The sequence below is a fragment of the Nymphalis io genome, chromosome 13, assembly GCF_905147045.1.
Source record: "Nymphalis io chromosome 13, ilAglIoxx1.1, whole genome shotgun sequence".
Lineage (NCBI taxonomy): Eukaryota > Metazoa > Arthropoda > Insecta > Lepidoptera > Nymphalidae > Nymphalis > Nymphalis io.
The window spans coordinates 1,155,507-1,170,756 of NC_065900.1; the positions used below are offsets into that span (position 1 = coordinate 1,155,507).

Consider the following 15,250-nt stretch of genomic DNA (forward strand, 5'->3'; position numbering starts at 1 on the left):
TATAAATTTAAAATTCAAGGACTATCAAACATAATGATTTAAGTTAGTAAGTATACTTTTCTTATTTATTGCATGATTTTTAAACATAAAATAAATAAATGTATATGATTACATTAAAGTATTTTTTTTATTTAAGTAATATATTGTTTGAAAAATTATTAAAAATACAATTTACATAAATTTACATTTTTAAATGATATTTTTTTAAGCATATTCATGTCAAAATACATTTCCAATTTAAAGATATTAATTCTCCTCCTTTGAAAATACTTTAAAAAAATATAACAATGTGGATGACATGTTAATTATTAGTGATTACATATTGCCTTAATTTATATGTGATTACTGTGATTAGTTCTGGCTTAATAAATATTTTATAAAAAATAAAGTAACTGTAAACCTGGTAAATATAGAATCTAGAAATTGCTGATTCCTTCTCATATTAATAAAATAATTTCGTATAAAAAATGAACATACATCAAATAGCTTTAAAAAATTTTAATGCAACATACTTCAGATTTATTAAACTCCTCGGTGTAAATAAACTTTATATAATACTATAGATATTACACAATATTATATTTCTACGGTGATATTATACGTATAAAAAGAAGTTTATTTATTTTTGTAATATCATTTTATTCCTACCGTAGACAGAGTACAAACTAAAAAACTTTTTTCTCTAAATATTTAAAAGTAGTGCCATAGTGTGATTGCTACTAAATATTTAAAAGTAGTGCCAAATGTTAATGTCACACGGAACGTAGTCAAGGTGACAACATTATAATTCTAATTTAAAGTCGAAGGTTCAAACTTCAAAACTTCAATTTCAATTTATCAAGTTACCAACAGCCAATAAATTACAAACAAAATAAATAAAACGGTTGTTTATGTGCGTTGAGTATTGTAGAATTACTTTTTATATTAAGTGGCAAGTGCAAAAAATTACTTATATCATACAAATATAATGGCTTTAGTTTATTTTCGAGTAACATTGTGGAATTTCTGTGATGAGTGAGACCGACGACACCGATGTGCTTTTGCTGATACCACCCAATTTCTTTCTAGTTTATAGCTCAGGTTCTGAGGATTCTTTTCTCGAATCCTCTAGAACAGTAGTTCATAAACCTGTTTCTTGCACTGCTCAAGTCATTGGCAAACTGGTTGACCAAGTCCAGTCTCTAGAATCCCGTTTGGAATCGTTAGAACTGGACACAAGTAACGCATTTTCTAGTGTTGGTTCTGCTAAGCGTAAGGTATGGGATTTGGAAAGTCTTGACAGTCGGAGTCTTGATCGAAAATGTTTCACTTTCCCGCGCAGACGGCGTCGTAAACTTAGAAAAGAAAGAACTAAAGACGTCTCTTTGACCAGTCTTGATACAGTCACTACTAATAATAATAATATTTACTCATTAAAATATAAGACCGATCTTGAATATAAGCGTATTGAACATTTAAATGACGCCCAAAGCATGGACGGAGACATCAGCAGCATAGTATCCACACCTAGTAAAAAGAACGACAGACTTCTTCTTCATGAGATAGATGAGTTCCTCACAAAGGTCGAGTCTTATGATATACCAGAACCAAAAAAGGAACAGAGCGTAAGTCCCGAAAATGTTATCAAAGCAACAGGTGATTATTTATCTCAAAAACTGGAAACCAAGAATATGGATGAAGTCCAATTACCAAGTGGCCGTATAGTGCCGAGTACGGTTCTCGATAAATATATTTATTTGGTTAAAAACAGCGGCAACCAAGCTGTACAAAGCACATCATCGAATGTACGATCCGACAATGATGTTACAAGTTATACTGCGCCTTCGAGGGCTAAACAAGACACAAAATCCCCTAGCATTAGAAGATTGAATTTTGCTGAAAGTAGAGATGTACAACCTACATCAACACCTAAAAAAAATACGCAAATTAGTTCGAATTATTCAGACTCATTCAAACCATCTTCAAATAAGATCCTAGACAGAGCTTCAAAAGTGTTAGAACATTATAAGTCACAAAGCTATAGCCATAATACTCAAAGTTCCGTAACAGATGCTAGTGAAGTAATATCTTTAAAGAGAGAACAATTTAAAATGCCACAAATGAGACCGTTTGATTTAGATAACAGGAATTTTAAAATTGACTCAATAGATACAGATTTGTTGAGTTTAAGTGAACTTTGGGGGGAGAAAGGAGATAGAGTTGAGAAAGTGGAAAGTATAAAATTGGAAGAAGAGAGATTAAAACGAGAGGTACATTTTTAATTAATATATTTTTAAGATATCTTTTGATTGCATTATAACAATTACACAATATATATGCTAAGGCTTTTAGGGCGCTCATTTATTCTACCACTAAACATCAATACTTGCTAATGTTGTATTTCAGTTTTGGAGTTGAGTGAGCCAGTGTAAGAGTATTGACAAAGGAATGATGAAGATTTTATGGTAGCACATTGATTGTGTAAAAAGTTTACACTTCTTGCCATGTCAATTGCAAAAAATTGTTAATGTAAAAAAAAGTTATGATTTTATTTTATTTGAAATTGAACTATAGTTTCATCCTAAACATATATACTGATGTTAATAGAAGATATATATATACAGTATAATGAAGTAAAATTGCAAACAGTGGATATGGCCATGTGCAATTATATGCCTTCTAACTTCTTACTGTTATTATAACTTTTACTAACATTTGTAATTCTTTTTTTCAAGCACTGTGAAGCAATGATCCAGCAGTTGCAAAGGAAAGTACTAGAACAGCAAGAAAAAATAGCAGTGGCTCTAAAAGTAGACAGAGCAAAAGATACTGCGATCAACAAGCTCAGAGAAGCATGGCTCCGACTCACTGGCAGCCTTGATAGAGCCGAAGAGAGACACCGATCAGCCCTGGACAAAATGGTTCATGAAGTAGAAAACTTTAAAATGGTTGCTGGTGAAGCACAAAAGGTACTAATTACCTAGTTTTTTAAGTTCTAATTTGTCTAATTTTTTTTTATAGAATAGGAAGGCGGACGAGCATATGGGCCACCTGATGGTAAGTGGTAACCAACATACATTGGCATTGTAGGAAATGATAACCATCACTTACATCACCAATGCATCACCAACCTTGAGAACTAAGATGTTATGCCCCTTGTGTCTGTAATTACACTGACTCACTCACCCTTCAAATCGAAACACAACAATACCAAGTACTGCTGTTTTGCTGTATATCTGATGCATGTTAATTTGCATTTTTAACTTAACTAATATTTGGTGATCAAGAAAAGGATTGTGTGAAACCATTAAAATATACACATATATCCACCAACCCACATCAAGAAGTGTGACAGTTGCTTTAAATTAAACCGAAAAAATCTAAAGTAATGACGAAAAATTTCGTGTAATTTGTTACCAATTTCACTACATCCCAGATGACTTAAGAATAAACAGTGGCTTGTAAATTAATTTGATGTGTATTTTTTGTATTTAATACTACATTTAAAAGTATTATTCCTTCATCATCATCATCAACAGCCAATCATTGTCCACTGCTGAGCATAGGCCTCTCCCAAAGTGCGCCAAAGCTCCTCCGCCTTCCGCATCCAGTCGGTGCCCGCCACCTTCTTAAGGTCATCGGTCCACCTGGCTGGAGGGCGGCCTGCGTTGCGTTTGCCGATCCGCGGTCTCCACTCTAGGACTTGCCTGCTCCAATGGCTATCGGTCCTACGACATACGTGACCACCCCACTGCTATGTCGGTGACTCCGGTTCTTTTCCGGATAATCTCATTTCTGATCTTATCCTTCAAAGATACTCCGAGCATAGCTCGCTCCATAGCACGCTGAGCTACTTTGAATTTGTGAATTTCTAAGCTTTTTTTATTCCTTACAGAAAACAAACCAATTCGAAACAGAACTGTACAAAGCACTCGACCTCGCTCATGATTACCAAGATAAATGTAAAAAATTGACAGCGGAGAAGAATGAATTACAAGAAAATATGAAAAAAATTATCGAAGATAAAGATGATGCCATTAACTCGAAAGAAAAAGAAATGGTTGTTTTGAAAGAGAATTATGAAACAGTAATGAGGTTGAATAAGCAGTCAACGGACTGTGTTCAAAATCTTGAAGATGCATTAGAGAAGGTGAGCAATCAACTTAAGCACTATATATAACTTACCTATCTTCGTATATATATAACCATATAAAGTATAACCTATGTCATTTTAAATTAATATAATTTATAATTATTACTTTAAATAAAATTTTTACTTTTGTTTTTTGAAAAAAGGCCTGCGTCTGTGTTTGTTTAGTAGTGAACCTATGCACTATAGTATGGTATGCAATAGCTATTCTCTCATGAAAAGGCCACTGATTTCTATATAAAAGTAACACATTAAGAAGAGTAAGCTATCTTGCGTCTTAGATATGGGTTATGATGTGCCTACCCATACATTCATTTGTTATTGCATGTTAGCATTTTTAATTTGTTGGTATAATGTTCCCTGCACGCTACCGCGCTCAAGTGTCACTATAATACAATAATAATATACTGGGACATTTTTCACACACGGCCATCTGATCCCAAATTAAGCTTGTACAGAGCTTGTGCTATGAAAACCCAATAACTGATATACTACATATACTACTTTTCTTTTGTAAATACATACTTATATAGATAATTACACACAGACTCAGGACAAACAGACATGTTCATGTACACAAATATCTGTCCTGGGTGGAAATCGAACCCACAACCTTCACCATCCTTTTTCATCATCAACATTATCTTAGCAATACGTTAGCAATATTCAATTGTATCTAATTTTTTTCCAGGAGAGATCGGAGCACCAATCGACAAAATCTAAAATTATTGAATTGAATCGTAAATTAGAAGCAATGAGTGATGAGAAACAACTCGTACAAGATGAAAGGGACATACTCAAGGATAAGGTCAACGAGGAGAGGTCGAGGTGCAACTTGCTGGAGCGACAGCTCTGTGACGCTCAGACTCAAGTCGGTGATCTTTTGAAGAGATGCGTAAGTTATTCAAGTATTTATCTAGCTCTAGTTACGTATTTATAACTAATGTAGCCTCATGAGGACTATATTAATCTCAAATAGAATTAGTGAAGATGGCCCAGTGGTTAGAACGCGTGAATCTTAACCGATGATCGTGGGCTCAAACCCGGGCAAGCACCACTGAATTTTCATGTGCTTAATTTGTGTTTATAATTCATACAAAACATCGTGAGCGAACCTGCATTGAAATTCTGCCACATGTGTATTCTACCAACCCGCATTGGAGCAGCGTGGTGGATTAAGCTCCAAACCTTCTCCTCGAAAGGGAGAGGTGACCTTAGCCCAGCAGTGGGACATTAACAGGCTGCTTAAATAAGGATTTTGTTTTTACTTACTCTTAGATAGTTTAAACTATTATCAATCCATGTTGAATTATTTAAAACAACTAAGCGTGCAATTAAATATACTTCACTGGTGGTAGAGCTTGTGCAAGCTCGTCTGGGTAGGTACCACTGACTCATCAGATATTCTATCTCAAAACAGCAGTACTTGGTATTGTTGTGTTCCGGTTTGAAGGGTGAGTGAGCCAGTGTAAATACAGGCACAAGGGACATAACATCTTAGTTCCCAAGGTTGGTGGCGCATTGGTGATGTAAGCGATGGGCCTTGGTGACCACTTACCATCACTTGGCCCATATTCTCGTCCGCCTTCCTATTATATAAAAAAATACCTGTGATTGATTTTTTTAAACCTTTATGCGTCAGAAACGTTTTACCCTATAATATTTATTTAGCACCCAGAAGTGAAACAAATCATTCAAATTTATTCATTTACTCTTAATAATCCAAATAACCAAAATTAACATGAACTAAATGTTTTTTTTCCTCTTTTCTGGCGTGTATCTACGCTATTTTAGCGCAAAATATTCTGCCAATGTCACGTATTAAATAAATCACATATGGTGAGATTATTCGGTTTCAAATTTTGAATCGTTATTCTATAGTAGATATCTAGAACAATATTATAATTAAATAAAAAAAAAATTGAACACAACATTTTAATAATATGAAAATATAATAATGATTATAATTTTAATTTATTTCTTACAATAAATTTAATTAGATATTTGATAAATGGTGAGTAAACTATGAACGAAATGGTGGTTTTAAATTTGCGCGCGTTTTTTTTTTTTTTTAATAACGCTGTTAGGATCAAGGAATATCGCTAGCCATATATATAATGTCGCGCTCAAATTCAATCTAGATATAAACTCAATCAATCTTCTAAAATAAGATCCACTTTAATAAAATAATGCAAAATAAAAGAAATCAACAATTGCACTAAGTTTCGAGATATTAATTAATTGAATAATTCCTTTTGGAAGTGACAGCATCAGTTCACTACATTCGTTCCATGTCGTACAGTCAGGATGGCCGAGCGGTCTAAGGCGCTGCGTTCAGGTCGCAGTCCACTTCTGTGGGCGTGGGTTCGAATCCCACTTCTGACATTACTCTTTTAGTTTTGACTTAACTAATACGAACAATATTTTTTAGTTGTATTTTTTGATAAAACAATGTTCAATTATTAATGTACATTTTTAATTTCTATTACACATTATTGTTATAATTTTTCTAATTCGTTAATTTTATATTTTCTATAGACAAATCTGCTTTTCATTCGTTTTTATTATAATGAAAATATACTTCATACTCATACTTATATTACAATCGAATTGATTGTCATTATACAAGATTAATTTTAAATGTAAAGCTATCACCGCACCGGAATACAGATTCTACGAAGATGTACCGGCAGCAAATTCAGTACTCTATCTCAAATAGAATAACAATAATAATATCCCGGGACATTATTCACACACGGCCATCTGATCCCAAACTAAGCAGAGCTTGTACTACGGTAACCAGACAACTGATATACTACATATACTACTTCTCTTTTGTAAATACATACTTATATAGATAATTACACCCAGACTCGGGACAAGCAGACATGTTCATGCACACAAATGTCTGTGCTGGGTGGAAATCGAACCTACAACCTTCGGCGTGAAAGGCAAGTCTACCAACCACGCCAACCGGCCCGTCAAAAAAGAATACATAGTCAACTCAAATTAGATACACATGATATTTACATACTACCTACCTACTGGTGGTAGGGCTTTGTTACTGGTGGTAGGGCTTTGTACTGGTGGTAGGGCTTTATTACTGGTGGTAGGGCTTTGTGCAAGCTCGTCTGTGTAGGTACCACCCACTCATCAGATATTCTACCGCAAAACAGCAATACTTGATATTGTTGTGTTCCGGTTTGAAGGGTGAGTGAGCCAGTGTAATTACAGGCACAAGGGACATAAAATCTTAGTTCCCAAGGTTGGTGGCGCATTGGCTATAAACGATGGTTGACATTTCTTAGAATGCCAATGTCTAAGGGCGTTTGGTGACCACTTACCATCAGGTGGCCCATATGCTCGTCCACCTTCCTATTCTATAAAAAAAAAAAAAATACAATTTTATTACATCTTAAGAAATGTATGTCATATTAAAATACTGTCACGTCGCGACGGGGGCAAAGGTCTATAAGACTATGCCAGGACTTTTTAAAAGAAAAAGAACAACAACAGGTGTTGAAACTCATGATATGGCCTCCACAGTCCCCAGACTTAAACCCGATAGAACTATTGTGGGATCAACCAGATAGACAGGTGGAAAATCTCCTTGTCTTAATAAGTAAAAAAAAAAAAACTTAAAATTATTTAAGGATACCATGGACAACGAAGCGAAGACTCTCCGTAAGCACCTGGAGCTACAGAAAACCGAACTTAAGAGTCACTACCAGCAACAGCTGGAGGACGCCGTGCTGGGCAAGCTCCAGGAGTTCCAGAGGCAGCTCGACCTCGCCGAGCAGGACATGGAGCTGGTCGCCAGAAATAAGGAGACGGCCATCGTCGATACATTCAATAAACAGATTGTAAGGATCGAAGAGCAGTGAGTGTTTTAATGGATTACTTATAATATCATTAAAAAAAAATTAGCAAATCTTACAGTTTCTTATATATTAAATCAGATCTTAATTATTTCCAAAAAGGTATATATATATATATATATATATATATATATATTACTGGCTGGCTATATATATATAGCCAGCCAGTAATAATAGGCCAGTTGTCACTTCTAAAGAATTATCGTAATTCTATTATTTATTAATAATTATATATTTTTGTTCTATATATATATAGAAGACGAGTTGGCCTAGTGGTTAGAACGCGTGAATCTTAACTGACGATCATGGGTTCAAACCCTGGCAAGCACCACTGAATTTTCATGTGCTTAATTTGTGTTTATAATTCATCTCGTGCTTGACGGTGAAGGGAAACATCGTGAGGATACTTGCATGTGTCTAATTTCCTAATTTGTCTAACCCGCATTGGAGAAGCTCCAAACCTTCTTAAAGGGAGAGTATGCCTTAGCTCAGCAGTGGGACATTAGCAGGCTGTTGCTGTTACCATATATATATATATATATATATATATATATATATATATATATATATATATATATAAATTCTATTAAACTTGGACACCTACAAAACTAATTATAAATTAAACTTTTCAATAAACACACAAAAACGCTACGATAGTCTATAAATGATCTATGCTATGACGTCACATAATTTGTATATATTACGTACGAAAGTACTTCAGCGAGCTTAAATTAATGAAATTGATGATTTCTAATAAATTACACAAAAAAATATAGTAACGCTCGAACACTTATCGGGATCCTGATGTAAAAGACACTTCAGTTATAGAAAAAATATCTTGTTCTATTTATTAGATAGATAGATGCATGAAGAAAAAAACTTTTAGATTGACATAACGATTAAATAATAAAGTAATAATTAAATAATGATAATCCCTATTAAATTAAAATAATTATTTTTTAATATTTCATAGGAAATACATGAAGTATTAAAATATTGAGAACAAAAAGATTTGTGGTCTACCTTTAAATAGAATCTTTTAAAATAATTTCAACTGTGATGTTCGTGTCTCGATAAATGGCGATTGCTCTCACAAGTCAGGATGGCCGAGCGGTCTAAGGCGCTGCGTTCAGGTCGCAGTCCACTTCTGTGGGCGTGGGTTCGAATCCCACTTCTGACATTACTCTTTTAGTTTTGACTTAGCTAATACGAACAATATTTTTTAGTTCAATTTTTGATAAAACAATGTTGGTTGACAACATTGATCACTAAACTAATTTTTTTTTTAAATAAATATATACTGAATTATTATGTATTATTAAAATCATATTGTATACACTTATTTATAAAGGTATATTAACAATATTATATACTAATAAAAAACAGATTTCGTAACACGTATTCACATTTAACATATCTACATATTATTCACGCATTAATTTATGTGAACTAAATCCTCTTTAAATTATTATGGCCTTCGCATGTTCTAAGGCTGTTTCTTAAGGCTGTTGTCTTATTTTGTTCTACCGAAAATTTGGCTTGCCGGTAGAAACTAGCCATCGAACATAGGGCTCTTGCATGACTGTTTTAGTAGGTACTTAATTATAATTCGTATATGACAACTAGCCAAGTCAGACCCTACGCTTCCGTATATTATTCTAAGCTGTAAGAAGAAATAATATTTTAAGTTGCCATAGAATATTTGATATTGTTATAAATAAATTTCAGGATTAATCATTGAACTTGGCACCCATTTTAGATCTCATTTCTCTTTTCGTTGAAGTCAACCAAGGCATATATACCATACTTATGGTAGGGCTTTGTGCAAGCTCGTCTGGGTAGGTACCACCCACTCATCAGATATTTTACCGCATAACAGCAGTACTTGGTATTGTTGTGTTCCGGTGTAAAGGGTGAGTGAGCCAGTGTAATTACAGGCACAAGGGACATAAAAATCTTAGTTCTCAAGGTTGGTGGCGCATTGGTGATGTAAGCGATGGTTAACATTTCTTACAATGCCAATGTCTATGGGTGTTTGTGACTACTTACCATCAGGTGGCTCATATGCTCGTCCGCCTTCCTATTCTATATAAAAAAAGGAATGTCAATATTGAACTTGGCTGTCATTTCACATTTATGCTTTCGATGGGATATACTTATTCATAAAATGCATGTAAATAAAGTTGTTCGTATAAAACTATATTATAAATAATGCAACAAATACATAAGAATGTTATACTTTTCAGACACAAACTTGAAATCAATGTTTTAGAAGAGAAACAGAAAGAAGAGATCAAACTGTATAGATTGCAACTCGCTCAAGCCAACGAGCAGATTGGCCTATTGGAGGTAAGTTTTCTGACGGAAAAAAGTCAAGATGGCCTAGTGGTTAGAACGCGTGAATCTTAACCGATGATCGTGGGTTCAAACCCGGGCAAGCACTACTGAATTTTCATGTGCTTAATTTGTGTTTATAATTCATCTCGTGCTTGACGGTGAAGGAAAGCATCGTGAGGAAACCTGCATGTGTCTAATTTCATTGAAATTCTGTCACATGTGTATTCTACCAACCCGCAATGGAGCAGCATGGTGGAATAAGCTCCAAACCTTCTCCTCAAAAGGGAGAGGAGGCCTTAGCCCAGCAGTGGGACATTAACAGGTTGTTACTGTTTCTGACGGAATTTCTTTAAAGGAAAATTGCTGTTTAAAGTTTAGTTCCTAATTTGTAGTCGTTGTTTCAAATTTTATGGTAATTTAAGACTAATTTACTCGGTGGTAGGACTTCGTACAAGCCCGTCTGAGTAAGTACCACGCACTCATCAGATATTTTACCGCTAGACAGTAATACTTAGTATTGTTGCGTTCCGGTTTGAAGGGTGAGCCATAAGAGACATAACAGCTTCGTTCCCAAGGTTGGAGGCACATTGGCGACGTAATAACCGCTTAATATTTCTTACATCGCCAATTCTATGGACGGTGGTGACCACTTAACATCGAATGGTCCATTTGCCCGTCCGCCGACAAATAACAAAAAAAAAGATCAACAAATCAAAGATTTTCGCCGAAAAATATAATAATAAAAAACATAAATTCTAATGTTTGCTTTTTTAAGTTTGGTTTAGTAATCCAACACCAATATACCAATAAATTGGTCCTTCGTACCGGCTTTGGAGCCGAGATAGCCCAGTGGTAAGAATCGTGGGTTCGAACCCGGGCAAACACCACTTAATTATCATGTGTCTAATTTGTATTAGAAATCATCTCGAGCTTGACGGTGAAGAAAAACATCGTGGGAAACCCGACCCGCATGTGTAACCCGCATTCTATTAATCCGCATTGAAGAAGCGTGGTGAAATAAGCTCCGAAATCTTCTCCTTAAAAAAAGGAGAATTTGGAGTTGGAGGAGAGAGTTGGCTTTAGTTGCCCACGAGGACAACGATTGTCTTTAATTGGAAATCGTTTATGTGGAAATTAAATATGAGTTGCACACATTAACATTATGCCAGTAATTTTGTCATTTTTACAATTTGTCGCAATTCTACTCGATTTCTAATATCTACCCAGAAAGTTACAATGGTTCATCTCCGACTGATTCGTTTGCGGATAAAGCTGTCCGGTCTCACCTGGAAACCGAATAGCGGGAGTACAGACCGGCACGCCTAGCGGGACGATTGGATGAAAACCCTCGATTATCGAGGATTTTCAACGGGCGTGCCGGGTGCGCACGCTCAGGAATGTAACCCAGCTCAAGACGCGAGTCCCGATGGTATTCCGCTCGGGGGCGTGGACACCGGCAGTAACCGGAAGTGGGCGTGTCCGCAGAGCCGGCTGGAGAGCTACCGGCGGCGGCGCGCGCGGCTGGCGGCGCAGCTGCACGGCGTCATGCAGGCGCAGTGGCGGCAGGCGCTGCGCCTGCTCACGCACGGACACGCGCGCGGTACGGCGGCTGAGCTGCTCATGGGGGCTGCTACTCCATTAATCTTATATAATAATAATAATATCCTGGGACATTTTTCACACCCGGCCATCTGATTCCAAATTAAGCTTGTACAGAGAAACCAGACAACTGATATACTACATATACTATTTTTCTTTTGTAAATACATACTTATGTAGATAATTACACCCAGACTCGGGACAAACAGACATGTTCATGCACACAAATATCTGTCCTGAGTGGGAATCGAACCCACAACCTTCGACGTGAAAGACGAGCATCCACCAACCACGCCAACCGGCTCGTCATACATACATATAAAGAAACACACACACATACATAGATCTCTTGGCAGTGCCGGAGTCGAGTAGTTCAAAAATTCTCTGCTAACGTTACATCTCGCTCAGCAACTGTCATTTTCGATACACTTTGACAAAGTTCGACTATCATATCGTCGTCATTTATATATCATATTATATTCATCTTCTGTTTGACTCCGTCACTAATCTACCGGTCGGTAGGAAATAGACATAAAATTACAAACCTCCCTAATAACTGGAAAGAGGTGCCTTTTCCCCAATAGTGGGACGTTTGCATGCTTTACTATTTTTAGAAAAAAAAAATACAAATGCAATTTTAAATTGTATATGTATTATTGTTTGAATAAATCGTATTGTTCTAGCGGTGTCAGTGACGTCACCCGTACACGCACACACGCAGGCGGAGCACGCGCACACCGACTCACTCTTGGACAACGTCAGCGACCAAGAGCTGCAACAATACGTTAAAATGGTGAGGAAATAATGAAAATAAACATTATTTTCATTTAAAAAAAAACATTAGAAATCATTCAATGCCAAATTAAAATAATAATAAATTAAAAAGAAATTCAAGGCTGCTTAAGAATTTTAACGCTCCGAATTTGCTATTATTTAATTCTTAAAATTCGATTATTCAATATTATATTTGCTTTAAATATTTATTTTATATATTAATGACTACATATAATTAAACAGAATGCTCCCGTTGTGTTTGTCAACTTGTAAACACGAAATCTATCGAACTGATTTTCATACGGTTTTCACCAATGCACGGATTGATGGATAATTTACTGATGTTTTGTGTTGAAATATGACGGTGATTGTTGAAGATGTCGGAATAAATAATGCTGACTGGGAACTTTACTAGCGCGCGCCACGTAAACTGATACTAGAAATAAATAGCAGATACAATTATATCTATAATTCTCTAATAGAAAATTCTCAGTAGCAGCCCGGAGTCTGGAAGTTGGAAGTGTACACTCCCGTGCCTCGGAAAGCAAGTAAAGCCGTTGGTTCTGCGCCTGAACTCTTTCCGGTCGTGTCGGATTGCCGTCCCATCGGATTATGAGAGTTAGGAAATAGAGAGTGCACCTGTGTTTGCGCACACACTTGTGCACTATAATATGTCTTACGCAGTTGGCTAATCTCTCTTGATATTGGCCGCCGTGGCCGAAATCGGTCTGGAGGATTATTAATATTTATATCTATAACACCTAGCATTAGTATCACACTGTGTTGGAGTTACGTAACGTTTTTACCAAAACAAGGTACAGCTTAAAGCAATTTGAATAAAATAATATACAATTATACTTACAGCTTCTTATGAAGCCACCTAACTTCGATACGGATTCTCCCCCCGACCCGATTGACCCTAAAGACCTGAACGAAGAACCGACCAGCGACAGACCGGACCGGCAAGATAGGAGGGACAAGGTGAAACGAAGTCTTAACGCGTGCAAACCGCCGTGGAAAGCTTAGCCTTGAATAAATAGTTTTATTGTGTTTTATTTATTTAAGTGGCTGTGGTAAGGCTCATTTAAGTGACCGTTGGTACGTATGCTGCAATCGGGGAATCCCCGCAGGCATCGCAACCGCAAACCGTCATTTGAATTCCTTTTTTTTTTCGACCAATGAAATTGGTTCCTCAAGACCTTACAAGTCGAACCTAACTTACCCGATCTTAGTTTCAATTAATAAAGTAAGTTGTTCGAAGTTTCATAATTATGTTCCATTTATAAATAATTATTAAGAAATTAAGAATGTTCGAGACATATTTATATCAAACTAACCATTTCGTTATACTTCGTTGCCTGTTACAAAGCCCTTTTAACATGCAATTTATTTTTTTAAAAGGTAACGTTACTTTGAAATACTTTATGTTGACCGCCATGTTTGTTTAGCTCCGTCCATATTGTGTTATATTTAAATATGCCGTCTTTACAGGAAATTCACGTCATTGTCAAGAGAGCGAATCCATATTTCATTTGTCTTAGACCTACTGTGTAGTAACCAATTCGCTCCTCCGTGTTATTAATTAGTCAAAATTGAACACTTTTTTTATAATATGACGATGAAATTCAATGTGAAAAACATCTTTGTATATTAGATTTATTGTAACGTCATATAAACTACGTTTGCGTTTATGACGCTTCTTTGTCTGTACTTTTAATTTCTGATATTAAGATTTGAATATGGAGTGAGTGTTGCCATAAGCACAATATTGATTTTAGAACCCATGATGGTGTTGGTGCTACCATTGCGCAAGAAATGTTTTATATTGCTTACTACGCTGAAGCGGTGGTGACCATTTACAGGCAAGGGCAGTTTGTAATTTAATTGAATAGATAAACTGAAATACATATCAAACATTTTTTATTTGTTATAACATTGTTATATATTTTAAAAAAATGTTTGCCTAATTGTGTCCACAATAAAAAAAGTTATATAAAGCATTTAGAACTTCTAAAAGTATATATTTATTCATATAATATTTGAGTTACACTCTACTCAAATTGGTAGAATGAAACGTAAAGAAACAACGAGATGAACAGTCAAATATAATGTAATTTTGCGTCAGTTGTGCGAATGTGTTTGTAGTTCCGTTTTATGTAATGTTGCCGCAATAAAATATTTTTTAAGATGAATTTTTTGAACATTCCATTATGGTGTTAATTAAAATATTATTTAATTATATTTTCTTTTATTTTCTACATAAATATATATTTTCACATAAACTACAGCAGTTTTGCTTATAAATTGATCTGTTTTATATTTTTGCATATACATATACTGATAATAATAATATCCCGGGACATCATTCACACCCGGCCATCTGATCCCAAACTAAGCAGAGCTTGTACTATGGAAACCAGACAACTGATATACTACATATACTACTTTTCTTTTGTAAATACATACTTATGTAGATAAGTATACTGACTATAACCTAATAACATACTGATGATAACCCTTAGCATAAAAATGT

The 15,250-nt window shown here is 35.4% G+C and overlaps 1 protein-coding gene and 2 non-coding genes across 3 annotated transcripts; all 3 read left to right on the forward strand.

The window, feature by feature from the left end:
- The first annotated feature begins 721 nt into the window (after nt 1-721).
- On the forward strand, nt 722-14,956 carry LOC126773049 (protein Daple). The gene is made up of 9 exons (XM_050493682.1): nt 722-2,249; nt 2,715-2,948; nt 3,875-4,129; nt 4,821-5,024; nt 7,783-8,009; nt 10,254-10,356; nt 11,830-11,944; nt 12,627-12,736; nt 13,582-14,956. Exons 1-9 carry the CDS (start codon nt 1,011-1,013, stop codon nt 13,741-13,743), a joined length of 2,649 nt encoding a protein of 882 aa, XP_050349639.1. The 5' UTR covers nt 722-1,010; the 3' UTR covers nt 13,744-14,956.
- Trnal-cag (transfer RNA leucine (anticodon CAG)) lies at nt 6,431-6,514 on the forward strand. Its single transcript has one exon. It is a non-coding gene; the product is annotated as a tRNA-Leu (tRNA).
- Nucleotides 9,104-9,187, forward strand: Trnal-cag (transfer RNA leucine (anticodon CAG)). Its single transcript has one exon. It is a non-coding gene; the product is annotated as a tRNA-Leu (tRNA).
- Nucleotides 14,957-15,250: the final 294 nt, after the last annotated feature.